Consider the following 27,790-nt stretch of genomic DNA (forward strand, 5'->3'; position numbering starts at 1 on the left):
AAACAAAGCCTGCTACAAGTGGATCAAGGTATAATCGTAAAAAAAAAAGAGCAGAGTGAGATACTATGCCCTGCAGTGATCACCATCTACAATAAGCACATGGGAGGCGTCGGCCTTTTGAACTCCCTCATCTCCATTTACTGTACCTACTAGAGGTCGAAAAAATATTATTTTCCTGGTTTTCTGCACATTCTTGACTTGACAGCTGTAAATGCTTGGTTCCTTTACAAGAGGAACGTCATGAAAAAACGCGATCAGTACACTGAAAGGCTACTTCCGTTGGCTGAGTTCAGGATGGACCTGGCTGCATCACTCTGCAAGGCTGGGAAGACGGCGCTGAAAAGCGAGGAAGGCCTAGCAATGAGTCAGTAGAACAAGCCTCTGAGGAGAAGAAAAAAAAGGGACCATCAACTCCAACTCAGGATGTCAGGCTAGATCATGTATTATTTCTCAACAAGAATATCTGCCTCAGTGCTCATTATTTTCATTGCTTTCCTGAGGTTGGTCACTGGGTTCTTTGCAGCAAGAAGCGGCAGCGCTGCAAGCTTCCTGGCTGCACAGGAATCTGCATGAGCTACTGCGTTAAATGTGGAGTGCATCTCTGTTCCACAAACAAGAGCAATTGCTTTTTTGTGTACCACACTACAAAATGAGTCCACCATTTCTCATTACTTACTGATTACTGCTCAAGGTATAGAACCAACCTTTTCAAGCAAGCAAGTGAAATAGCTTTCTATTGTACCATGTGTTCCCCCCTTGCTGATTGTCATGTAAATAAATGTGACAGTTTGAAACACAATAACCCGGGCTTTCCTCAACATTTTCTTTATGTGCACGTTGTTGCAAATATGCAACGTACCCTTTTTCTGCCAATACAAACTGTAAAAGTCCACTGAACATATTTTTTTTATTATTACAACTATTGGTATGGTTCCCTGCAACGACATGAATAATCTTATGGCAAAAGAAAAAATTGTGCAGTAAAGGGTTAAGGCAATGGACGAATTTTCATGCATTCTTCATTAGTACGCGTTCACCAGGTTCTGGCTAGTGTAAGTCCCCCATGGTGCGTACGGGCCACAAGTTAAGTGACCTCGTACAGCAACTGCTGCAGGGTGGGCGACACTGTGGAACTGGGACTGAAGCTGCAAAGAGACAACGCTCGCATTCTCTCTCTCTCTCTCTCTTGACCTTGGCGAGGCACCAGCCAGTGCGCCATTCCTTAACGAGAAAAGCAAGCACTAAAAACGGTACGAGAAAGCACGAAAGAAACGCAGTGCCGTCTTGCTTCATGGTCTTGTCCCAATTATAATCTGGACCCAACTATAACTCGAGGAAGTTAACATGTTAATCATCTCGTTTGAGGGATAAAGCCGCAAACGACGAAGCAGAAGCCGCCAAAGAAAAGAATAACTGGATAATCTAACGTTAAATTAAATCGTGAGGTTTAATTATTAACGTCCCCAAACTACGCAGTGCATACTCAGGAAAACTACACCTTCGAGGGTGGATTGGATTTCGAAACACTCTTTTTTTTTTTTTCAACCTCGTAAGTTGCTCTGGATTTCGAAAATAGGTGCACTTCTTAGCCGAGCACCCTTAGTGCATCGCCTTTCATTATTTTCAGGGTGCTAAATGAGTGCTTTGTGCGAAAGGTACACCTTGTAGAATTTAAGGGTGCTCGGGCACTTAAAAATTTTAATCAAGTAAATAAGACACAATTATAAGTGTCTATTTCCCAGCGGTTTACGCCAAGTCATTGTTCGAGCACGTCATTTGGTCACAGATAGGCCATGAGCGTCAATCTGCTGCTTCATGTACTACATGGCGTCCCCGGTGGGGAAGAGGGAAAGGCTTGGTATTTTTTTTTTCATTTATTTGCTAGATACCCCGCCTTTCGCTTTTTACCACAGCCTTCGTTTAAATTGTTTCAGCTCGCTGTCGTTTTAGAAATGAGCTGCCAGTCGTCAGCGAGTCATACGTAGTGCGTCTGCCAATCATAGTTCTTCACAGGCGCGTGTTCTTTTTAGTGTAGCATCTGGGGAGGTACTATATAATGCGGCAGTTAAGTATGGGGCTGTTTCATGCAGTATAGGTTGGGATAAACATTCGCAGGTATGCATGGACCGAGAAATTTACTACCGATAAGGACAGAAGCATTTATCGTGCAACTGGCACGGCCAGGACGTAAAGTGGAAAAGCACAACTACTTTACCCTCTTTCCTCCTTCCTGCCTTTACCTTCTTACTGCTTGATTCGCTTAAATTGTGTCACCTTGGTTGCTGATTTATAGATAATCCGAAGGGCTCAAGAGCGTGGCGTTATGCCTACCAGGCCAGCTAGAGTCGCTACTGCGCTCTTCAGATTCCGTATTATTCCTCGGGTTTGTGTCGGACGAGAGAAGTGCTCGAGGAACAGGCTGCACCAGCCGACTGTGTGGAGTTGCTGGATGACTTGGTAAACTTCGAGCAATTTTGACGTGCACGTCGCCTTTTGCATGCAGGTATAGTGAAGGCGCTTGCATGGTAAAACACTGTTGTGCCCTTAGAGACAATAAAGAAAAGAAAGAGAAACAAGAGTGTCCCAGTGGTAACACTTGCGGCTTGTCATTTTTAGGTGCACAGTTCAAATCTTCGTGCCCAGCAGAGCCAACGCGGAGGCTGGGGAATACAAAGGAATAAGTTGTTGGCCCGAATGAAGAACCATTCTCTCTTTCCCTGTCTCGTAAACGGGCGTTTGCCTGTTCGCTGCGTGCTCTCGACGTGTCTCTAGCGCGGGGACCAGTCACACCGACCGGTAGCTGCAGGCCGCGCGTCGATCTTCCCGTCACGTACGTAACGCCGCACACCGCCTTCCTCCCGAAAGTTCGCTGCGAAGTGTATATATATACATACACGCGAAGTAAATACTCGCCAAACGACCACGTGCGCGCACGTATTCACGACGTGATTTGAACGGATTGGGTTACCTTTCATTTTTTTTTTCGCGCTCCGCGTCGCGTATATATACGCGCTGTACACGCAAGTGCAGCGAACATCACGACGCCGAGCCCAGTAATGCGGGCGTTTCTCGCCCTCGATGCACGGTGTGCGAATCCGCAGTCGTGCCCCGAGAGGTGGAAACAACAGGCGACGTGCATACGTGCGTGCCCGTCTCGTCGATCACCATTATTATCATCACGATCACATCGTGATTGAGTAGGTGCAGTATAGTCTGCATAACACCGATACCGGGGGGCGGACGTTAGGAATTAGCGGAAAAGTGCGGGTGCCGCGCGCGCGCGCGTGTGTGTAAGTTTGCACTGTGTGCGTGTTAAGTGTACGGTGTCATTTTCGTGTGTGAGGGAGAAATGGCGGAGAGGAGGAAGGGGCAAGGCAAATACGGGGAGGCACACGTGGGGTTGCAAGTTCCCTTACGGATAGCGCAGATGTGGAGCCCAAGGGAGAATTGACGTACTTGCGCTAATTCGAAAATGCGCGCGTTCGCAAATGTGTAGTGGCGGCAGTCTGATTCGGGGCACCTGGTGCAGCTGCTCGTCGCTGTGTCACCCTCCCTCTTTTGCTTTTGTCTTGCCACTCCCGCCTATTTTTTAACGCACATTTTATATAGCGAATGCAAAATAATTTAACACCGCAAGGCCCATATTTTGACGGTAACATGGCGTTTATTTCTATGATAAAAAGACGATATGGTAGCACTTTGACGTCGTCACATTTTGTGAGCGTTTCAGAAATTGTGGCGTAGACACTACAAACTTTGGGTCCGAGGTTTGCAGCTAAAACATGGCGTATTAGTACAACGTCAACAATGCCCTGCACGGTACAAACAATGCCTATAGCAATTAACATATGGTTACTATTCCTTGCATGCAGAAACAGTTACTTTTTATAAATGACCAAGCTTCAGCCCGTTCATCAGCCCGATGAATCCAGTCCGTCCATTCTCACCGGCTCATTCAGCTTTCTCGGGAGCAGCCGTTTACCACATTCGGCCACGAGCCGCGGTGCAAGCAAAGGCTCGAGTCGCGACCACAGCACAGCCGCCACTCGGTGGGCTGGCTCCACACACGGCAAGCGTTAACCGGTGAAGTGAGCGAAAGTCTAAGCCGTGTCGCAACGAAACTTCAGTTCGAGTGGTGGATCGGCTTGGCTAAACTATTTCCCGACTGCTGCGCATTTTTTTGCTTCTCGTGTACGGGAGTCGCGCATCTTCAAGACTGAAAGGCAGGCGTCGAAACACTGCGAGAACGTCGGATGATGAAAGAGTATACGAGCAATGATCGCGATGACGCAGAAAACATCGGCCACGCGAAGACGACAACAAAAGAAAACGATGTGTGTTACAGAAGAACTTGTTTACCCATTCATTTGTAAAATTTTATTTTCTTATTATAATGCCGGTCGCTTCGTGGCTCGGAGCTTCTGCAACACCACCGACTAAGCGGAAGAAAGTACCCTTCACCACAGAAGAACCTTAGCAAAGAGGAAGGAGTCATCCTTCGCCGCCTATGGGCAAACACCTATGTACACGGAGTAATCATGCACAGAGCCTGTACTGCGCACTACTCGTGTACACATATGCACCCACTGCGACGTCCCAGGCACCCTGCAACAAACGGTCCAGGATTGCCCACTGCGCGACACATGCAAGGCCCCACCTCGCAAGCTCCGCAAGACTAGTCCATAGAAGGACGCCCCACAGAAGTACAAGAAGAGCACCCCAACTCATCGCACGTCTTTACCACCACGGACACGTGGGAGGCCAAGCTTTCCTCTGGCGACCCGGACGACCAACGCAGTCTCGTCGGCCGGGCCGAGGAGGCACAGCCGAAGCCAGATGGCTCCTGGAATCAGGAATCCTCTCACATAGGGTGAACCGGGTCCTGCAGATGACTCGGATCACCGTTGTCAAGAATGGCGAGTTGCGCAACCAGATTGCCACCTTGCCACCCGATTACGACAAGGGGTGCAAGACGCGCACCTCCCCCTCTCCGTCGCTGCAGCTGCGAGACGTTCAAAGAAGCGACCTTTGCGCTGGAATCCGCCGCCTTCCTCCAGCCCCTTCGACATTGTGACGGGACGAGTTCGGTGTGTGGACAATGATTCCACGCGGAGCTGATTTGACCCGCCTGGTCAAGCTGCCGCGGGAACGGCTTATTTTTGCGCTTCTCACGGTTCTGCATGACGCAAAACAACGAGCGACCCTCGAGCGGCGTCGATACTTTCCGGAACGGCACCCCCTTCAACGCCGTCGCTTGGGCTTCGGAATGTGTGTGCCTTTGTGTCTGTAAACTGATCTTCAGAGCAGCTGCGAGTTGGTGATGTGTAAACGAACAGCCGCCGCGTCGTAGGACCGGCGGATCGAGTGTATAAAAACTGTGGTTGTGCGAATGTTGGACACACTTCTCTTGAGCAGTCATGTTAGACTGAGACACTTCTCTTGAGCAGTCATGTTAGACTGAGTCACTTCTCTCATGCAGTCATGTTGGACTGTTACTCTTTTTCTCAAGCAGTCATGTTAGACTGAGTTAATTTCTGTAAATAAACCCTTTTTCCTCGTTCTCGATGAGAAGCAGTTCTTCACTTCATCAACGATCTCAGCGTAAATAAGTTGGACGACGGCATGGGCCAGCTACCTTCGAATTCATGCCGTACTCCAATCTTGGCAAAGGACCACGGACGATGGGATTGAGCCCCCAATCCTGACACCGTTTAAGAAAATAAAAGTTTATTTCTCTCTCTAGCTTATAATACCGGTCGGTTCGTGGCCTATCCTCCACAGCAGGTATGTTCCATACTTAATAGTATCATCATCACCACCATAATCTTGTTGTTGGCTTATTTGGCCAGCAATAATCTCGTTAACAGTACCATACGCGCGGACAACTTTCTGTTGCTATATACACCAGAACACCGTGAATTCAAAGGGCGCCGCCATATTGATGAGCGCCGGTCGCGCCATCTATCCCAAGCGCCGCGAAGTAGCAGGCCTGGGCTGCCACGCCGGGAGATGCGACCCGGCGCGAAAGCGAAACTTGGGCTTTTTCGCTGGGCGGAAGGCGTGTTTCGCGTTTTTTCTAACCTGTAATTTTCGCTGTCTGGATTCAATCAAACTTCAAGACCTCATGCAAGTCCGCAATGGCCACACTGAGTGCTGTGCAGACTGCAGAAGCGAATACATCGGGTAGGTACGCTATTACGTTTGTACAAACCGCGCGGTATATGCTAGAACACGTGTGAGCTTTTTGGCACGTAACCTGTGAAGGAATTTACAGCACTGTGTTGGTGCCATATATTATTAAAGCACGCAGAACACTGTCATCTGCACTTTCAGTTTGGTCTTGTTTGTCATGGTCTCTACTGGGTTGGCCGCGTTTGGCAACCAAATGGCCAGGTCGTTTGACTGCCTGGTTAGCAGACGCCTGCCCTTCACCACCTGCACATTGAAAACAAAATAGATGCTATAGTAAGAAGGGCTGTAGTTCTTTCCCATGCCATCACTGTTGCGAAGATATAAAGTCCTCTCAAAATGAAATAGAAAATACACCAGGGCAATTGTATCGTGCAACCACTTAAGAGTACAACATTCAGAAGAAAAGCCTACAGCACTCGAACAAGCAGCATATGATGCTAAACCTGCACTCATTGGAAAATGAGGTACTACAGTAGTTATAATGTTCAACTGCATGTGCAGTCAAAGCCCGTATAACAGGGCGAGCATGACAGATGCAGGTGTTGTACAGTTGCACAAACCATGACAGGGCACGTAAAATTACAATCCCTACTTAAAGCACCTGCATTCCAAGAAATTAGCCCCACCAACTGCAGCTACCTGGTACCAGACCTGTTTCGCTTGTGCGAGGCCATCGGATTGTTGGCGCTCCCTTAGAAAAGAAAACAGTAAAAAAAAAACTAGTGAGAACGATCAAAATTTTGCAACAAAATACAAGAATAATTAAGCACCTTATTTTCCTCGCCATATGAACGGAAATATTTTGCGCTTTGCCCGCACGCAGTTTAACAGCCCGCACGCAGTTTAGAGCTCAGGAGGCTCAAATGAATTCGTTACGAATGACACCTGCAACACCAGCTCGTAAAGCTAGGTGCGCTGCAAGAACACCTTCGGCGACGAGTAGTCGTCGTTTACGTTTTTGTGGACGCATGCTACGTGACGAGCAGACTTCGGTTTACTTTCATTAGCAATAACGCTCACCAGCAAGGCCTACAACTTGTCGTTCACGCTTAATGGCCATTCCGTGCACCAGCTGCAAGTATCGCTAACCGCAAACTCAACTGTTCCGCTTAACCGCCGGGAGCTCTGCCTGAATGAAAACACGAAAAGGCTTGCCTTTTTGTTATAGCCAAGGCGAAGCACCGGCGCGGGATTCTGCTCTGTAGGCTTGTTGCCCAGAAAGTGCTCGGAGCAAACCTGCGTGTTACAAGTATTACGTTTGTAGGGCGCAAAGTTGAACGTGGCACCAAAAGATACACAGATCGAATACTCACTCGTGCATTTTCACTGGGTTGGTAGTTCTTCCTATTCACTGCAGCTATCCACCGGTGGCGCAGCTTGGCATTCTTCGTTGCGGATGGAAATCGGCGCAGGCTGAAAACACCGCACCGGCACGATTCTCTACGTGTGTTGTGCTCTTCGCAAACAGCGATAAGCAACCTGCTCCTTTTCCGCTGGTTGTTTTGGCATCCAAACACGACGCAATGATGCCCAGATGACTTCTTCTACTTTGGATCCGTGTGAACGGGCACATTTCCGCACTTTAGAGCCCTAGAGCTGGCGCTTGCCATGTCTACTGGTCGCCGGCGAACACACTTTGGCAGCCCAGTACAAAACGGCGCCGGTCGACCGGGCAACCCGGGTGCGAGAGTATGCGTTCGGTTAGTCTGGGTGCGAGACTGGCGTGTTCTGGTCTATATGAAGGGAATGATACGGGCGCGTGCCTGCTGCACACGTGCTACCGCGCCAAGTATATATCCGGCAGCGTTTGACCGTGCCTTTGGCTGCTCGGAGAAGACGCCGAATCGACGCAGCTTCCACGTGCGACGGTTTCGCGTTTCCCCAGACGCGGAAGGGAGAGAGAGAACTAAACTTTTATTTTCCGAAACGGTAAACCGAGTCAGAAACCGGTTCACCCTAGGTGGGAGGATTCCTTATTCCAAGAAGGAAACGCCGCAAAAACAAGTAAACCTTCGCGCTCAGTGGTGTGTACTGTCTTATTGAACTGTAGCTAAGAAAGCGTCTATGTTCTGTCTTCCCCGGCCTAAACTGACGTGGATGAACACGCGGGACTCTTTTTCTGAAGCGCTTTCGATCACTCGTGCGCGCTTTGTCTCCGTGTCTTTCCCTTCATAGCCGCAGAAAGTTGTCAGCGAGTGTAGTCGGCCTATATAGCACAACACACTAAAGACAGATCCTTTTCAGGCGAGCAACTCGCACTATCTAGCCATGGCCTCCGAGAGTTACCCCCACGCGCGTGTGGATCTCGGAGGCCATGATCTAGCGGACTACATTCGAGGGATAACCAGCAGGTGCCGCGCGTGTTGTGGTGATTGCTTATGGGGCTCTTGCATTGCCCAGGGGGCGCTACGAGAAAGATGCTAAAAAGCGCCATCTGTGCTAAAATGGGTCGTACCAAGCTCGGTCGTCTGCTTCGGAAAGCACGTTTACAATATGGATCCCCCTCTTTCGGTTGTGTAGTTTCGCGGCCTGCAGCGAATATCGGGCACCGAAGATTTTTTCAGGGGTGGCACGCTGCGTAAAGGCAATAAATTATGCAGTGCCGAATACGTGTACGCCGTTCAAGAATTAGGCGGCAAAGTTTTAGCACCGTGTCAATCGCAAGTGAAGCGAGTCGCGTACGAAGTGGAACTTCAGGTAAGGTTTGCACGCTAGCTGCTAGATTCAGGCGCACAAACGCGTGGAAATTCTTGCTGTAAATGAACCCACAGCAGCGATAAGCAGGCATCATGTGTACGGAACTGCTCGAGCACACGACGGTACGCGCCGCGATGTACGAACTGCTCGAGCGCACGATCGCACGCGCCGCGACGGCAGCGGTCTTTCGACATGCCGCGAAACGGCGGGCCTCCTGCAATCTTTGTTGACTGCATGCCGCTAAACAAGTAGTTAAGCCTGCCTTGTAGCAGCGGCCATCTGTCCCTTTTAATAACTGGTAATAACTGATGCATTGCATATGAGCTCGCACGTACGTGCGAATCGCGCTGCAGCGCGAGCTCGTGCGCTGCTCGCTTGATGTATAGGTTTTAATGACAGCGCTCGAACATCGATGTGCTGCAATCAATACTGCCTTGCTGCGCTGCCTCAACGTGCTGGCTTGAGATCAAGGATGAGTGCATTTAACTCTCTTAACCTGTGCTGCTCGTAGTGGAGTAGTGAATTGTCATCGAATGAGCCCGATCATTTGTGCTCATTTGCACACACCTGGTCACTTCACCACTTCGCATCGGTCGAATTGTTAATTGTCGCTGTGGCCGGTCTCGAATCGTGAATTACCAGCCATGCATGCTGCTATGTCGGTCTGCTGTTGGGACTCTAGGTGCAAAAGACCGAACTTTAGAACGCAGATATATAAGCAAGCAAGCTTCAAGACAGGCGAAGCAGTCAGCATGGCGCGAAGTTTCGCTTACTCAGCGCGACGAACTGCAGCTATGCAGGGCGCCTGACGCTCTACTTCGCGAGGCCTTGAAGGAAAACGGTAGACTCTGATGTTGGGATTCAGGCCTTCTTGTTCATGGCAGCCCACGACGCAGAAGTAATGACGGTGACGCCTTTTCGAGGCTGGGCTAGGTCTCTACGGATCGGCGTCACCGATTCCTTCTGCTCCTAGCATTACGTCCCACGGCACACGGAGAGCACGTTTTCGTTAAACTATAGGCTGCGGCGAGCTCGCAGCGTGGTCTGTGAGAAGTGACGAGCCTTTTCGCACTCGCAACAGGGCAGAAAAAGTGCGAATCGACGCAAAACTCGGACTAGAAACGTGCTTCGCCACAGCCAGGGTTCAATACGACCCAAGCTAGTACGACCCAAATGTCGTTTCCCGCGTCGCCACCAGGCGCCGCTACTATACCTCAAACTCCAGTGCAAGACGCCCATACCTTCGCGTCTGTGGCGTGTATGCGTCCATCTAGCGGCCATTTATATCTCACAGCAACGCGCGTTTAATATGTGGTATACGTGGCTCTGGCGTTAACCACTCGCTGACGCACCCTGTGTAGACGCGTGTTTTCTCTGTTGTCATCGCAGCGCGCCTCGGTTGAGAGAGCGGTCGCACCGCGGGCTGATTATTGATCAAGTTTATGGGAACGTTCGTTGATGTGCTCGCCTGCATGCGTGGCGACTGCTCAGCCTCTGTGTCCCGCCGATGTAACGTTACGGTATTAAATCTTCATCACCTTCGTACAATAGCTTCATAAGATTCACCACGGAATCAATGACACCGATGGAATGGCGGCACTCAGGGCCCGGGGGAAACTGAGAACGAAGAAGTATGGGCCACCGGGCCCATGGTACAAGTTGTAGCCATACGTTTTGAGGCAACAACAACAACAACAACAACAACAAGAGGCAATAAGTGAGGGAGACGGTACAACAGAGGCGGCCGAGTATGGAGAAAAAATGGCTGTGGCTTAGGTAAGGTTAAGCCCAGGATGCGAAGCATACTAGCCTTTATTTTAGTTGTTGAACCACTGTTTAGCCTGGTGAACTGCTGTTGCTTGGCTATATTTGGTTCGGCTAGACGAAGAAACAACTCATGCATTACTTATTCGCCTTCAAGAGTGGAACGCGACAGCGTTCCCGTCGACCCGCCAAGGGGTGTAAGACAATGGGCTACAGGGCAGCGACTACGCGCCCCGCATTGGACGCGGTGAGCGTCGAGCAAAGCAGCGCTCGGCGCGGCAACGAAATGTGCGCCTGAGCAAGAGACGCACGCCTTAGAAACAGCTCGTTTCTAAGGCAACAACGCATTCACTAGAGGCGCTTTTGTACCGCTTTGAAGCATCGTACTCGTGGCTCAGTGGTAGCGTCTCCGTCCCACACTCCCGGAGACCCTGGTTCGATTCCCACCCAGCCCGTCTTGCAAGAGTTGAGCCAAAGCCACTTCTCCTCTATCGTGACGTCACGGTGTCACGTGATTTCATGGCGACACCGCCGCGCCTGAGGAGCTGGGTTGAGCTCTCGTAATATGCTTCGCATAAAAAAAAGTGACACTGTACAGAATGCGACCACAGCGTGCACTGATCGAGAAGCGTCGAGCCAGACAGTATATAGAAGTGACGACATTTCACCAAGCATCAAAGAATGCCTCGCTTACAGTAGATCTTTTTCCCATATGCGCGGGATCCGCCATTCCTTCCCCTAAGGTTTTGAGCGTTTGTACCTTAATTCATTCGACGCAACGAAACGACAAGTGGAAAAATGTCATCCCAGCCCACTCCCTGCAGGCAGAAACCGAACAGGGTTCGGCGCGCGTCGGAAGGACATCGACGAAGACGACGGCGGAGGCGAACGCCGCCCGCGGTGCTCGCGCCACGCACCCGCGCCAGCGCGTTCCGTGGAACGCCCGGTGGCACAGAAGACCAGGGACCAGCGAGACAGCCGGACGTGTCCCCCTGCAGCTGCCGCCGCACAGGTCCGTGGAACGCCGCCGCCGGTCGCGGACTGACCCCCCCCCCTCCCCCTCCCCCTTTGAGGCCCCGCCGAGAGCCACCGCAACCATGAGTGCCTCGACGACCGAGGTGAACGTGACCACCACGACCATCACGCGAGCCACGTCCAAGGCCGAGCTGGTGGACGAGAACCCGGACCTGGCCGCGGAATGCGTGCAGCACATCTGCGCCGACGGCAGCAAGCCCGTCGACCCGCAACCGCTGCCGCAGCCGCTGCTCGCAAATTACGAGCCCATGCTCAGCAAGGTGGGCGGACGCGCTTTTCTATTCTTTTTTTTTTCTTTTCTGCTCGCGAAGCGGGAGGCCTACAGTAGGCCTAGCTACCCGAACTCGAACCTCTGTGGTTGCACGGTTTCTCAACGGTTTTGGCATTGTAGCAGCATCGACGTCGACGAAGCTGAGAAGAAAGGCGGCTGGCTAGGCCTAGGAAGCGAAGCGGGCGCGTGGCTCGGATCACGCGCGCCCGGCGCGAGGGCCGGGAGATTTATCCGCCCAGGAATGACCGTCAGCTATACAGGCCCTTGTGCTCAGTAAAAATAACGCTGTCGCCTTAATATGCTCCTATTTATTGTGGCTCGTCGTCATCGCTGATTTTGCACGTCACCGTGTACAGTTCGACACATGGCTGTTTCCTATCCGATACCGATACCCCCTTTTCTGCGCGACAGCTTTTTTTTTTACCTTCATTGTTATTATTAGCCATGCTTAGAAAATTCAAAGGCGTGCTAAACCCAGAAAACGCAAGTGGCTGCCCGTTTCGGCTCGGCCTGTGGTGCGCCGGCCCAATCTCTATGACGCAATAGGTGCATAATCTTAAGCAGTCGCGCGCACATTGGAGGGAGGAACGGCGTGATAATTATTGAATTGGGAGCTTAATATGCGTGCGCCCCTCAACGATCCTTCGATTATATACCTTTCTTCCCGAGCTATTGCAGTAGACGTAGAAGTGGAATTCTGCAACATTATCATTCGAAGTGCTGGAACGCCTCTTCGCGCCCGGATAGTAGTACGTGCCATCACTCGCAGTCGCAACCACTGCCGCTCCTCGCAAATCTATAGCGTCAGAACTCGGGCGAGTTGTCACTCGGGCCTTCCGCATTTCATATGAGTCCAACGGCGTTTTCCTTTTTTCTCTCTCTCTTCGAGTTATACATTACTTTAACGCCGAACCCCCATGCAGTGCGATGACCTATCGCCTCCATTAGGGTCCGGTTCACACTTTCTTGAATCTGAATGCCTGGATCGAACCCAATTCACGATTAGTCGGACGCGTGACTCATTGTGGACCACAACGGAGCACGGTCACGCAGGCTCGTCACTACATGGATCAGGCTCTACACATGTCCCCTTTTTCCATATCCTTCGGCCTTTACGGTGCCATGGTGGCGCCTTGTTCACGGCAACTTCCCCCCGCGCAGTTGACGCCGGAGACGTGCCGCCAGCAGCAGCTGCTGCCGGGCCCGCCGACCGAGCGCGTGTTCGACCGCGACGAGTCCGGCTCGGTGTCGGTGGACGTGCGCAAGACGCTGGACGAGGAGAACGTCGACAACGACAAGCTCTACCAGCACAAGCTCGAGGGCAGCGAGGTGCGCAAGGTGCAGGAGAACCAGGCGCTCAAGGAGGCCTTCCAGGAGGCCAACACCTTCGACAACGTGCTCATGCAGAAGACCCTGGCCAAGGGACAGGTCAGGAGCGGCGGCGGCGGCGGAGCCTCCTCCTGCTCGGCGGCGCGGGGCGCTCGCGTGACGACGGCGCGCCTCTTCGCAGGTCACCAAGAAGCGCACGCTGGTCGAGACCGCGTCCGCCAAGCGCGTCACCACGCGGCGCGAGAACGAGGCGGCCAAGCTGGACAACGTCGGCTGCACGCTCAAGCGCAACATCGAGGAAGTGGGCAACGCCGAGGAGAACGTCGAGAAGTCCGAGAAGCAGCAGGAGAACATCGAGAAGGTCACCTGCACCACCCCAAAGGCGCCCTCTGGCCAGTGAGTACGTGGCTCCCACTGCTATACTGCGCACCTTCTTCCGCGAAACGACGCCATTCGCGTAGCAGTTATATATACGTGCACGCACGTAATGCCGCAATGAAATGAGAAGGCAAACTATAGGAAACGAATTGCCCTTTTCCACATTTCGCGCGCTGTGTATTGAGAAAGCAGCGATTCATTGCGAAGCTCAAGTTTTATTGTTTTAGAATCCAGAGAGCACTTGGCGGCTGGCTCTACGCCCTGACAACGCGTCTCACTTTGCAAGTGATCGGGCGTGAAAAAAAAAATGCGTTCTTTCGGCTCCTCTACGTGGGCGTGGCCAGCGGCTACAATGGCCTCCCGTTAGGGGATCTTGACAGTAGCTCCTCAGGATCAAATAAAGGTTCGTTCCAATAAAAACGTCACTGGTTGTATAACAATTGTTACTCCCCCCGACCCTCCCACGCTCAGCCCGTCAAGTTACAGATTGCAAACAAAAGGCTGCCACGTAGACTTCTGTTTCGGCTCTCTTTCCAGTTCGCATTCATTTTGGCAACTTCAGCCTGCATATACTAGTTTAGGCGAATATCTTTTTTTTTCTCACATCCCGCTGCGTACGTAAACATTCGACGCAAACGGTGGTTCTGTGACGACGTGTTACCAACGGTCGGTGTCGCATCTGCGCACTTGCAGGGCGGTGAACAGAACACCACCTCCGTCGTCGTCTCCACCGGCCCAGTAAAGCGGTACGTATACACAGGGTAGCCGCGTCGGCTGCCAACGCAAAGTCTCGCGACGACTTTTTGCCAGCCTTACGTATACGGGTCACGGCACTGAGTCCTCGCAACTTCTCTTGCCCAGGCTGATTCACCTTCACTACTGGACCCAAATCGGCACGAGGCCTCGGTACGGCAAAGACACCCCCCGAGAGAGATCCATCGTCGAGCTGTGGCGTCGCCCACCATCGTGGGGCAGGGCGCAGCCCGCATCGTGGCGCGAGAGACGCGATTTGGGGCCGCCTTGCCAGCCGGTGGTGTCGACGTCCGTCCCAAATTGGTCGCTGCAGGGGGCTAGTGGTCAGCGTCGGAATCTGAATAAAAAGGCGTCCCTGGTCTCGAAAAAACTTCGGCGGTTCCGTTCGTTTCCGAGCAATGGCTCGACATACGGCTGCGTGGCTAGGAGTACAAACTCGTTAAGCAGATAAAGCAACATTTGTCACGCACGAACACTAGCAAGTCTGTCGCGGGCTCGTTAATTTTGGCAGGAATTCTACGAGTCCTTGAATGTGTGTCAAGAATTTAATCACAACAGTGTTGAGTGTTTTAGTTGAGAGTGGCCCTGCTAAGCCAAAGCGGAGCGGCGGGCGATTTTCACGCTTTAGTTATACGTTTAGCGTAGCGGAGCGGACCTTTCGTAGTTGCAGCGCCCTCTGACCATATTCAGGGTAATGAAAGAAAATAAAAAACACCTATTGTTCGGTTTTATACAGTAAAACGTATATTTGTGTATATATAACTTATTTCTCCGCGAGGTATCTAAACGTGCGCTTGTAATGCGTTAACGGTACATTTTGCCTAATGGAATATAAGGCGCCGTCTTGGGGACCGCCACGTGATAGCCAGTGCGCTTACTTTCTGCATCCAATCCAATCCTTTCTGGTGTCAACGCTAGCCAAAGCGCTGCGCAGCACGGTCCACTCAGGCAGCTTCGTGCACAAAGGAACAAAGAAAAAGAAACGGGAAAAAGACATAGACGAACCAAACCAATCGCGTGAATGAAAATGTACGCAAATGGTGAAAAGCAGAGGTGGGAAGAATATTTTTTTTTTTTCGAATACGAGTGCCATATCGAATGGTCGAACGCGGACGTGTATGTTTATAGCCAGAACATTTGATTCGATATAACTGAGTACCACGCTTGTACAGACCACAGCGAAAGAGGGAGCCAACTATCACGAGCAGTTATAGGATCAGTTTCAACACAAGCTCACAAATCGCGTCTGTACGAGAGGGCTCTACGAATATCCTCGCAAAATCTTTACTGCTCGGCTGCAAACGAGGTTAATTGAATGGCTGCTGTATGACTCGCTTTTCGGGAACGTTAAACAAATGGTTATTGGAAAACAAAAATGCAGAAGTTGTGGAAAAAAAGAAAAGAACAAGTTGGCGAAGGAATTCCTTACGTACACGCAAGTAGAATGACCCGTTCCAAGGAAAACGTCACTGGTTGTAGAAAGACAAAACTGGCACTCTCCCCACCCTCACCACCGAAAGAAACACTAAATTACATATTGCAAACAAAAGGCTGCCATGTAGACTTCCGCAGCGAAACTGAAAACGAAGCTTATAATCACCCACTTTGTTTCTGCACTGCTTCGAAAACTTTTGTCGCCTCAATTTTGGTAATTTGCGACTACACTGCTTAGCGGACGGAGCACAGGAGCCCTACTTCAACGGTCGGTTATGGCGAAATATTTGGTTAGTTTCGATATTAGAATATAGTTCATTTTCGAATGCAACTACGAATAGTTGGTGTCTAATACATTCGATAGGTATTCCAACATTCGCACACCCCAAGTGAACATCGTTCAGCTATCACCAGCTACCAAGTGGAAAATCAAATTCTTTCCTGGACTTTTTGTTGGCTACTTCCGCTACAGTGCGCCTGTTCTTTCTCGGGTTAGTACAACTGCTGTAGGCACACTTGAAAGTGCTCAGGCTCGCGCACTGAGCACTCATCAGCAATTATATGAGTGACAGAACCGCATGTAGTCCCCTGGTTTATGACATCATGTATCTGCTTGCTGAGGCGTCTCATTTCGGACATACCATCATGCTGCAGTGGATTCCTGGCCATTGTGGAATAGCTGGAAACGAACAGGCTGACGCAGAAGCAAAACAGGCACACACTGACGGAACTATTATAAAAATTCATTTTTCCCGGTATGACATTAACGCCTTGCTCCATACCTCCTTTAAAACTTCTACGGCGCAACATTGGGACAACCCCGAACATCGACAAGAGCGCCTCCATAGACTTGTCGCTGGATTGCGATTCCGGCATCCACTTCGGTTGCGGAGAAGCCAGGAAACGCTCATTCATCGATTACGGCTGGGTGTGGCATACACCCAGCCGTAATTACCCAGCCGTACCCAGATTACTCTTCGTGTATTGCGTCTCCAGTGCGCATCCGCATATTGGACAACGTGTATATAGTATCTCATTGTACCGTGTCATAATCATCCGCCACCTACCTTTCCCTGTATTTCCCACTTCCCCATTCCCCAGTGAGGAGTGGCAGGCTAGAGACACGCTCTCCAGGCCGACCTCTCCTCCTTTCTCTCCATTAAAATCTACTCCTCCTCCTCCTCCTCCTCTTTCCTGGACAAAAAAAAAATCGATGGGGAGCTCAGCACCCGTTCCGTGTCACCCACACGGAACAGCCGCCACAGTGTGGCTGCACTGAAGAGGAGGAAGACGACGTGTTCCCGATTGATACACGGTCGCCATCTTGGCCGCCGTTGGCCTGTACGTGTGAATAAATTTGTAAAGGGCCTTGTGCGTCAGCTACACGTAACAGTGTACCTGCTCCACGTGCTTCTCCGCATCACAGCGTTGGCCGCAACGTCTGCCCGAGTGTCATCAGTACGCCTCGTAGCTTGCACTGCAAGAACCGCATTTTTGTGACTCCGGAGCGTGACGTTATTGAACCGGAAGATATAAAAGGGAAAAAAAAGCAAAGAGAAAAACACCTTTTAAACGACCGCTGTCTGCAGGCAGTTTATAATATAGAATATAAACTATAATGAAAAGCGGCTAACAGGATGTCAACGGAATAAATAGCCCGCCTAATTTCATCGTTATAGGGGTTAATTACTTCAAACGAGAGCGGAAGAAAAGCGTACACATATTTTGGCGCACGTTAAGGAACTACAGGTGGTCGAAATTAATCCAGTCTCCCACTACGGTGGCCCTCATAACCCACTGCGTAGGTTAGGGACGTTAATTAATCTCCGCAATTCAACGAAGAAAAACAACATTTATTTCCGGGCATTTTTATGTGTTTGTCATCTTGACCCAGGGAGGCACACGCGTAGACAGACGTCTGGAAGAGTCAGTGCTGAGACCCAACCCTCAGATTCTTCCACGCAGCGTGTGCGTGTGTGTGTGTACACACACACACACACACACACACACACACACACACACACACACACACACACACACACACACACACACACACACACACACACACACACACACACACACACACACACACACACACACACACACACACACACACACACACACACACACACACACACACACACACACACACACACGTATATATATACACTCAGCAGTGTTGAGCTCAGCGCCACACAAGAGACGAATATAGGCGGCACGGCGGGTCTAATTAAGGCCACCCGATATCAATCGACCGGCTCCACGCCCGCCATGTGCAGGGGATGAACGACTTCTCGTACTTGGCAAGCGTTTAAAAAAAATGACAAAGAAAACTGACAAAAAGAAAAGCGACAAAAGAAAGACGAGAAGAAGAAGGTAAAGCCTCCGGCGCGAGCGGCTTTTCCACGCCTCTACGGGCGACGGCGCTCCGGGAGAAGCGCGCACGGGTACGGCACGTCCCAGGTTAGGACGGGGGAACCGCAAACGCGGCATCATTAGGCGGCCGCCGACGCGCCCATGCGAGCACGCGAGAGGCCATCTCGAAGCCGCCATCGCGCAAGCTCAAGCTTTGATACAGACGCTTCCAACTATATACCCGACGCGGAACTGCAGCGTGCGGCTTCGCCTATTCGTCCGCGAAGGACTTCGACCGCACGCAGCTGCGGTGGGACTCTATGTAAGCTCGATTAGTGAAGGAAGTCGGGCTAGCGAGGCGCGTGTTTCAAAGATTGTGACACATTTAATTAACGAGCGCTAAAAGGACTAGATGCACATGGACGAGAAAGAGACGCGCACGGAAGCGCGCATGCTTCCCGTTCTCGTCACCATAATGGCTCGTTATTAGCGCCAGTTAAAACACCCCTCGATTCACCCGCTAGCTCACTCGACCTGCCGCAGTCGTCCACAGCTTTGCAAAGCGAACCCGCCGCGGTGATTCCGTGGTCACGTGGCATGTGGCAAAACACTCACGCAATAAAAGTTCCGTGCGAGTTTACGAACCGCGCCACAATTAATCCGCAACGCCCCTTCCCCTCCCTCACCCTATAGCTTCGGTGTATTTAACGTACACGTCGCTTTGGGAGCTGTCATACATGCGCTCCTGACATTCGCCGAGGCTGTCGGCCTCGCCGACAGCCTTTAGCTCCATCACATTTCCGCGGCGTGCTGCTGTTCCTGGTGCTCTTTCTCTCCCTCTACTTTCATTCCCTACCCCCTGTGCAGCCCGGTTGAGGTGTCCTCCTCTGAGAGACAGTTACTGCGCTGCACTTTACCCCAACCTTTCCTATCCATCATCAAGAATCTCCTTCTCTCTCGCTTTGGGACTCCTACCCCTCGAGCCTTGCAACGCGACGTCCGAAGGATACGACGGGATGGACCTGCACAGAATATCAAGGCGGGCTACTCGACCATAGTTCAGCCCCAAAGGATACCAGGGGAGGAAAAAAGAAATTGGCACTGGCTTAGCTCGGCTAAGCCAGGATATACGCAGCGAAAGCTAAGTCATAGCAAGGTTAGCCTTGCTTAATCTTGATTGCAGGTTAGTCTGGTTGCTTAGCTATGTTGCGGCGTTTAGCCAGTCCTTCGGCGCGCTGTTCGTCTGTTTCCTCTTCATCTCGTTCCGATGTCGATTGCAGGCCTCCTCCTGCTTATAAGAATTGTCGCCGTCCATACTGCCGCCTCAACTGTGGTTGCGGCACACGCGAGCTCTCGTTTTCAATCCTCCGACATGTTATTAGGCATGCGATGCAGCTGGCGAAGCGAGCGGAGGCGAGCACAACGACGAGGAACGCGGTGTGACGTCATACCAAACGGCTGAGGGGGAAAGGCGCGGCGCAACACCTGTGGCTCGGTGCTACTACAGGTTTTCCCGCTCAATTTAATCCAAGCGCCAGTCAATTTAATCTAAGCGCCAGTCAATTTAATCCAAGTGCCAGTGATTTTAATCCGAGCGCCACTCAATTTAATCCAAACGCCACTCAATTTAATCCAAACGCCAGCCGAAATAATCCAAGCGCCAGTGAATTTAATCCAGACACAACGGAATTCAAGAACCTTTGGATTTCAAGACTTCTGAAAATTTGTGAACATATTATGACTTAACAGCTTGAATCATGTTTGGACTATTTCGGCTGGCGTTCGGATCAAATTGAGTGGCGTTTGGATTAAATTGACTGGCGCTCGGATTAAAATCACTGGCACTTGGATTAAATTGACTGGCGCTCGGATTAAATTGACTGGCGCTTGGATTAAATTGAGCGGGAAAACCTGTAGTGGCGCATGCGCAGTAGTGACTAGGGAGCAAGCGTGAGAGAGAAATATCCGGGGCGAAATGGCAAGTTCGCGGCCAGTAAAGCTTCCGCTTTAAAAACAAAACGAAAAGGCTTGACGAGGTCTGTGCTCCCGGTGCACGATTTTACGTATATTAATAAAAGGAAACGTAAAACCCACCGCGATTAACAATCGAAATACAGCGTGCGCGCGCATGCGCACTTAAGGGGGACGGATACTCGACTGCAAACCGCTATCCTTTCCCGAACGCTTTCGCGCAGGTCGAGGCGTCTGGCCTAGCGCGAACACATTTCGCTTGACGCTGAGCGCCACAGAGCACAGACACGTGACCTGTCTATGGAACGCAAGAAATCGTCGCTCACGTGATATCACGCCGGGAGCCAGTTTATACCACCTTTCAAGATGAAAAATGCCTCGCGAACTTCGCCGTTTTCGGCAACTATATATGCGCAAGTGTGTGCACAGAGCCAACAGCTCAACCCCCATCGCAGGGAGACTCGCAGGCAGCCCGAGCACACACTCAGCCACACCTTACTTTTTTTCGTGTTCCGGGTTAAAAGCGAGTCTAGACGAGCGGCCGGCTGACGGCGTTTAACACCTGTTTTGGTCGAGCAAGCGTCTCACGCGCAATTTGCGACGACGACCACGACGACGTTGACGGGACGCGCGCGAACTTGCTCGTGCACGCACGCGAAGGAAAAACAGCTGCGTTGAAAGCGCGGACGGGGGAAAAGAAATGACGGCTAAACAGCCCGGCACGTCGTTAAATAGGCGCTATACACAGGGAACTTGCGAGTTCTATAGGACGAGACTGCCAAATTATATCGATAAAAATAGCAAGAAGTAAACTGTGGCGACGTCGTTAGAGCGATCGAGAAGTGGCGTCGCGAAACGAGATGATCGAGATGGACGACGTTACATGCGAGCGAGGCGCCGTCCCGACAGCTGTAGTAGACTGAGGCTTTAACACTTTTTCGCCCACACTAGAGATAACTAGAGATAACAAGCCACCACGCGAAAAAAGTCGCGCGATCAAACTTTTGCTGAACAAACAAACGAGTTGCATCGAGAGGTGATGGTCGAGCTACATCGTGTTCTCGCTACACGGTTACATTTTTTTTTTCATTACCACACGGCCGACGCGTCTTCCTCCGAGGTGACAAGGAGGACTCACTCCAAGCAAGGCATTTGGGTTGCGGTTGTCAGCGCGGCATGTCGTTTGCACTCCTTCGTCCCGTTCATTTTCTCTGCAACAGTTAAAACCAAGAGCGCAGAAGCAACGCAAGACACAGGGACAGTCAAGAACACCACGCCGTGATGTTCGTGTCTTTCTAGTTTTCGCCTTCTCGGTTTTAACGATGCAACACCGACAAGCGCGAGCACATACACGTACTCTCGCGTTTCTACAACGAGCTATATACATACGCCGGCCCTGACGGAAGAGTCTCTACTCCGCTGTAAAGAAGTTCCGCTAGATAAACGAGGGCGAAATTTAAACGAATCGGCACCGACCGATCAAAAGCAAAGCGAAGTGGGCGCCCGTTTGGACGTCTCGTCCCGCATCGAGAACAACCGCGTCGACCGCACCTATCGCCACCATCTTCCGCCCCCCTTTACAACCACCATACCCGCACCCAGTAAATAGCACCGAACAGAAGTCAATGAGTGTCTCTTTTTTAAAGCAATCTTCGACGCCTACCCAGACTCCGAGTTTACTGGGACACAAGTCGTCTGCTTCCAGATGGGCTGTGGGAGCGGCATAGGAGGTGTAGGGCATGGCGCGCGCGACTAGCGGCACAAGAACGATCGCGCGTACCGAGTTTTCGGCGCACGTTAAGGGACGTCGCGCGGTTCAAAGTGAATCGGGAGCCCTCCGCCCTAACTGCGTAGCCCAGTCGTTGCTTTGGGACGTTGAACACCGTCGGCCAGACGATCGATCTCGCCGCACCTCGATAAAAAATGAACAAGACAGTGGGGAGGACTGCTGAACGAGTAAAAAAATAAAGGAAGCAAAGGTCTGGTCGCCGAGAGCTAACGCAATCTCACTGTACCACGAAGCAAACGAAGTTAATCTCTTGCGCCGCTCCGAAATTTTCCGTGACAGAGTGCCAGCGGTTATAGCTATACACGCTGACGGAGAGGGATCAAGTACGAACCAGCCTGTATTAGCCCCGAGAACGAACACGAGCGGCGCTGCGAGCGCCGCTCGCGTGACGTCAGGGCACGGACTCGCGCCTGTCGTCTGCTACAGTTCGGGCGTTGTCCGGGCGCTTTCTGCGGTGTTTTCGTTTGTTCGCCCTCGTTCTCTCTGCTTGTATACTTATGGTGGTCGTCTCAAATATAGTTTTACGACGTCTTCCTTTGCGAACATTTATTCAAAGAGCTAATTTCTTAGCCAACAATGCAGCTCTCGAAGGCAACGCTACAGTGCCAGCCGAAGCGACGCAGACCAGCCCATTGCGGGTTTTTCATATGCGGATAGACAATCGCAAGAGCATAGCCTATAGGAATCCAGTTATGATACCATACCTGCCGCGGTGCAACAAGCATGTCACAAAGCTGGCTATATATGACTTCTACAGCAGTTACGTTGATTTTATTCCGCTAAAACAGGTTTGTTCACGACGAGTAGTTCATGGTATAATATCGAATTTTTGCATTTCCTCACAGAAACGCTCGGCAGTAGCACGGGGACTTAACTAATACTGGAGCTTAGATTCTACACGCCTCACTTGCTTCTTTAACTGCTTGTCAACATTAGGCGGTTCTTCACGTGTTCATTTTTTTTAAGCGGCGGAAATTTGAAGTAAAGGTAATGAAGGCTTACAGCTATTTACAGAGTACAAATAGGAATGTACCAATATATATTCCCTTTTCCGTGCTACACGTTCAACTCACATTTTTAAAGTGCGTTTGTTAATGATTAATAATGTATGTTATGTTCCTCTTTTTTTGTCTATGTTACCAAGTGTATATAATTTATTTATTTCAATGCCGCAGTGTGTTTTGCATTGTTATTGTGGAAATATTTCACTGTTCTTTCATATATTATATAACTGCAATGTTTTATGGCCACTATATAAATGTAATTTATATGGCACTTGATGTGTTACCCCATGCAGCCATATTGTACCTAAGGGGGTGAGGTTACCTCAAGCCGCGTCTGTGCGACTTTTTTCCCTCATCCACCTCCACTTACCACTCCACTGTACATGTGTGTGTGTAAATGGAAATTATTAAATCAAATGAAACTCACTTGAGAAATTTACTGGTGCTTGCTGCTTGAGGAATATACATGACGAATCTGTTTGGCGAACTGACACAGGCTGCTCGGCCCAATTTATTTAGTGAAGTATGCCTGCTGGACCGCATAGCCGCAGCCAGAAAGAAGTCGAAGCGTTAATGACTAGTAGTATGGGACATACTGAAGATATCGAAATTCCCCCGGTGGAGGGTCAGAAATCAAGTGAAAGTATATGCAAGGCTTGTGGTGCTTTCTTTATGAATATTTGCGATTGGATTGGAGCAAACTTAATTTAGCCTGCAAGGTTCTCTTTTATGTACCGACGAAGCGAATAGTTATCCGTTTATATAATTAAATAACGCTGGATCGAGACATGGTGAGACAGAAGGTGCTTGAATTTTCCTTTTGTGCGCAATCTAAGCTGCGGTGTAGTAGCTCGAGAATACTTTAGCCATTCCAGTTGGCGCTGTAAAAAAATGCTTTATGGTTTTAATTCTAAGTTGTAGTGAACTGATGGGTTTCGCGAACATAGCGTGCCTCGCCATACGGACAGTCGATTGCTACCGTTACGTGATCAGGGGTGTGCCATATTGTCGATAAAGGCTACTGAGGGCCACTATGAAACATTTCATCACTTTCAATCGAGTGGCTCTCGATCTTAACAACGAAACTTTTCTCTCGGGCGATTGCTACTATGATGTTTGTGAATTAACTATGTAAATACTCTACATGACGTGTCGTCGTGTTAGCAGCCATAAGCAATTCGTTTTTTGGAGGCCTGTTTCAGAGGGGGATGAAAGTAGCAGCAAACTTTTTCATAAGAAATGCGCGCCTAACTATTTTTTACGCATTAATGAATGGCCATATTTGAATAGAACAACACACCAGAGTAATAGGAATCATGATGACAGCTTCGCTGGGCAGTGTCTTTCTAACATCGGATAACATGTTGACGCCAATTACCAAATTTTTCTTCCACGTAAAATGCAATGCCTCTCATAGCTCAATACTAAAGGAATGTTAAATGTTTAGCGAAGCATCATACACAACTTCGCGCGTTGAATTTGCAGAATCTCTTTTTTTAGTCAAAATTTACCGATAGACAGGGCGCATATATGCATTGCAAAACCTAGTAGACCCCTTTAACGCTACTTAGCTTGCGATATCCAAGCCGCAAAGTTTCTCGACTCACACACTTTTGAAGAAGAAACTGTGGTTAAGGTATGGCAGCTGAAAGAAGCCGACGTATTCTTCAATACGTACGGCTCGAGCCACCGATACCCCAAGCATACACGAAGGGAACGAGCGCGCGCGGCAGCCGAGCGAGCCGGAGCGAGCGGCGTCCTGGGCGTGACGTCACTCGCGAGAGGTCGCCACTCCTAATTCTCGGGGCTAATAGAGATATCGTCGCTACTCTCTCTCTCTCTCTCTCTCTCTCTCCGCCGTTTCGTGGGTTACAGTGTCCCGCCACGGATGAGTGAGACAGATATAGTCCTCCTCCGACAACTCCTGAACAGGAGAAGACGTTATAGTTAAGAAAGGAAATGAAGAAACACTATACTTCATACCTGTATTTCAGGTAACCGTTACGTTTTCTTTTTCTGGATCGTAGTTTTCTCATCCCAAGCATGAAACACATACTGATTGCTGCACAAGTCAGTGTTCACGTATGTTATCCTGATGTGTGCGTGCTTGTTTTTTTTTAATACGCGTGCTTGATAGAACGTATTTTCTGCGATTATTATAATTCATATTCTGCCACGTATACTAACTTTGCCACAGATTTACATATACACAACATGGTCTTTCTTCATTTTGGTTTCTTTTCGTTTTTTCTTTTTTTTTTACGATTGTCAGACCAAACTGTCATGCACTGACGCCGTTCTCAATGCCTTTTCTGAGGCCTGCGATGTACCACAAGTATATATATATATATATATATATATATATCTTGATAATAACTTCACAATGAAGCACAATCTAATGCGCGCACAACAACAAAAACACCGCCGTGAACCATGGAACAACAAACATTTAATACGCACTGGAAACCCCCCTAGCTTTGGCCAGCAAAGCAGGCAATTAAGCAACCGCACGTCAAAAAGCACAGACGCAAAACCAAGCAGCGCTTTCTAAAACATGAAAACCGCCACGGGTAGCACCGCAGCAGCTTCTGGGAACCGGTATACTGCGGACAAAACAAAAAAGGAATATGGTTTCAGAACCCATACATTAAATCTTCTTGCCGAGCTAGTTAATGTAACACGCACGACTAAAAAAAGAGATTATATCGCGGCAGAGAGCGGTAAAAAGGGTACAAAACCAGCGAAGTTCGTCCAGCGCCCATATATGGCTTTTAGGTCGGCCGCATTATAGATTATCTTTACAGTTGGTGGTTTAGCGAGACTGCTTCGCTGCTCTCGTAAAGAAAAAAAAATCAACTGGACAATACAAAGCTCGGCAGCCCTGCGTAATGATCATAGGCCAATGGAGCACCGACACGAAAAAGACTCGCTTGCTCGTGAGCAACACGAACAGTTCTCGCGCGAGTCACTTAGCTTAAAAGTATAATGCGCACAGACGCGGTTCCACATTGAGGAAAATTACAACTTAATATTCACTTAAATTCATTTCTGGTCGCCGAGAGAACATTCGCGGAAAAAATGACAATGAAATGTTATTAGAATTATACCATAATTAGTACAGTACTTAACTAGTAACTGGTTATTATATATATATATATATATATATATATATATATATATTCAAGGTATATTCAAGATATAATTATCGAAGTACGTGTAATACATTGCATGTGACATTTAAATACAGAAGGAGGTCTCAAAGTCGCAAGACAAACTGAGACCTCCTATAAAACCACACATCAAAAAATATTTTGGTAAAATAACAGTGATAAACACAGAAAATGTTAACTATAGAAATGTCCAGTTAAGCAAAGAAACATATATACATAAATATAAGAGCACTTATTATAAACTTTAAGAAGTGTTTATGAGTTTAACAAGTATGAGAGCAAAGCCTTTTGAAACATTTCAAAGGATTTCTTCATTGTACCTATACAGGCAAGAAATTCCAAAATGATACTGATGAGAAGTTAGCTGTACACTTGCCATAGTTAGTCCTGGGTTTAGGTAAGAGAAAGTTATTTAACTTTGCAAAGCGAGTTGATGATACACGAGGAAACTGATTAGTGTGTAGTAAAGGAATCGGAAGCCTTTCATTCACATATTTATATATAAGAATGCCGAGAAAGTATCTGTCTAGTTTTTGAACCGATAAAATACCATGTGAGTAGAGTAAGGAGGACGCATTGTACATGAAGCTGCTGAAGGTTATTATTCTTATTGCTTGATTCTGGAGATCCTGAACGGCTGATAAATGAGTAACGTACGTGCTTCCCCACGATGAGATGCAATAGACAATGTTGCTGTGAAAGAAAGCGTAATAAAGCGACAACAATATTTCAAAACGAAAGAAGGGACGAACTTTTAGTAAAATTCGAATCGCATATGCTGCTTTTCGCGTGAGCAGTGACATATGCAAGTTAAACTTTAAATGTTCATCTAGTTCGATCCCAAGAAACATTGCGCTAGAGGTAGCATGAATTCGAGTATCACCCACACAGACAAATGAATTATTAGGAATAATTCGGTTAGTTGACGAAAATATCACGAAGTTAGATATTTTGGCATTTAATTTATTCTCTTTGAACCATTCAACAACATTTATCAAGCCTGTATTTAGTTTAAACAACATCGAGTCGACGTCTTTATCGGCGGTTCTTACAGTGGTATCATCCGCTAAAGTATACAGGAAGAATGTACATGACTTAGCGGAAGATCATTGATGTATATAAGAAATAAAAGTGCACCCAGGATTGACCCCTGCCGAACGCCTATTTTGATTGTTCGGGGATTAGAATAAGTACCAGACACATGTACTTTGCGCTCACGATCAAGCAAATAACTACGAATTAGTTCTAATGGGGGCAAAGACACACCGATTGACTCCAGTTCTGCAATGAGATGTCATGCATAAACGAATCAAAAGCTTTTGAAAGGTCAATAAATACACCTCCAACGACATTACCGGTGTCGATGGCAGATTTAATTTTATAAGTTAGCCATATTAGACCCTATTCAGTTGAGTATTCTGGTCTGAAACATTACTTGTTATTGGGAAGAATACCAAACTTGTCCAAGTTCTTAAACATCCTGCAAAAAGGTTTTCCACAAATTTACTGAAAAATGAAAGAATTACTATGGGGCGGTAATTAGAGATTAATCGCTTGTCCCCTTCCTTAAAGACGGGAATAATTTTTGCTTTCTTCAGCGCTGTTGGGAAGAACCCAGTTAGAAATACAAGATTGGCAATGTAACAGA

General features: G+C 49.1%; 2 protein-coding genes and 1 pseudogene across 3 annotated transcripts in view; 2 read left to right on the forward strand and 1 right to left on the reverse strand.

Annotated features, from left to right (window-relative positions):
• The window catches only part of LOC135899091 (echinoderm microtubule-associated protein-like 2), a 228,170-nt gene that overhangs the window by 184,287 nt on the left and 16,093 nt on the right, over positions 1-27,790 (reverse strand). The window lies entirely within an intron of this gene.
• On the forward strand, positions 100-925 carry LOC139047507 (piggyBac transposable element-derived protein 2-like; annotated as a pseudogene).
• LOC135899090 (uncharacterized) lies at positions 11,594-14,789 on the forward strand. 2 transcript variants are annotated; one of them, XM_065428357.2, is made up of 5 exons: positions 11,594-11,948; positions 13,121-13,387; positions 13,470-13,684; positions 14,360-14,412; positions 14,528-14,789. In XM_065428357.2, the coding sequence occupies exons 1-4, from the start codon at positions 11,751-11,753 to the stop codon at positions 14,406-14,408; spliced, it is 729 nt and encodes a 242-aa protein (XP_065284429.1). In that variant the 5' UTR covers positions 11,594-11,750; the 3' UTR covers positions 14,409-14,412; positions 14,528-14,789. The 2 variants fall into 2 exon arrangements, 1 of the variants encoding a protein (XP_065284429.1); XR_010563528.2 differs by having other exon boundaries at positions 11,595-11,948; positions 13,470-13,688.

This window comes from Dermacentor albipictus, chromosome 7, assembly GCF_038994185.2.
Source record: "Dermacentor albipictus isolate Rhodes 1998 colony chromosome 7, USDA_Dalb.pri_finalv2, whole genome shotgun sequence".
Classification (NCBI taxonomy): Eukaryota; Metazoa; Arthropoda; class Arachnida; order Ixodida; family Ixodidae; genus Dermacentor; species Dermacentor albipictus.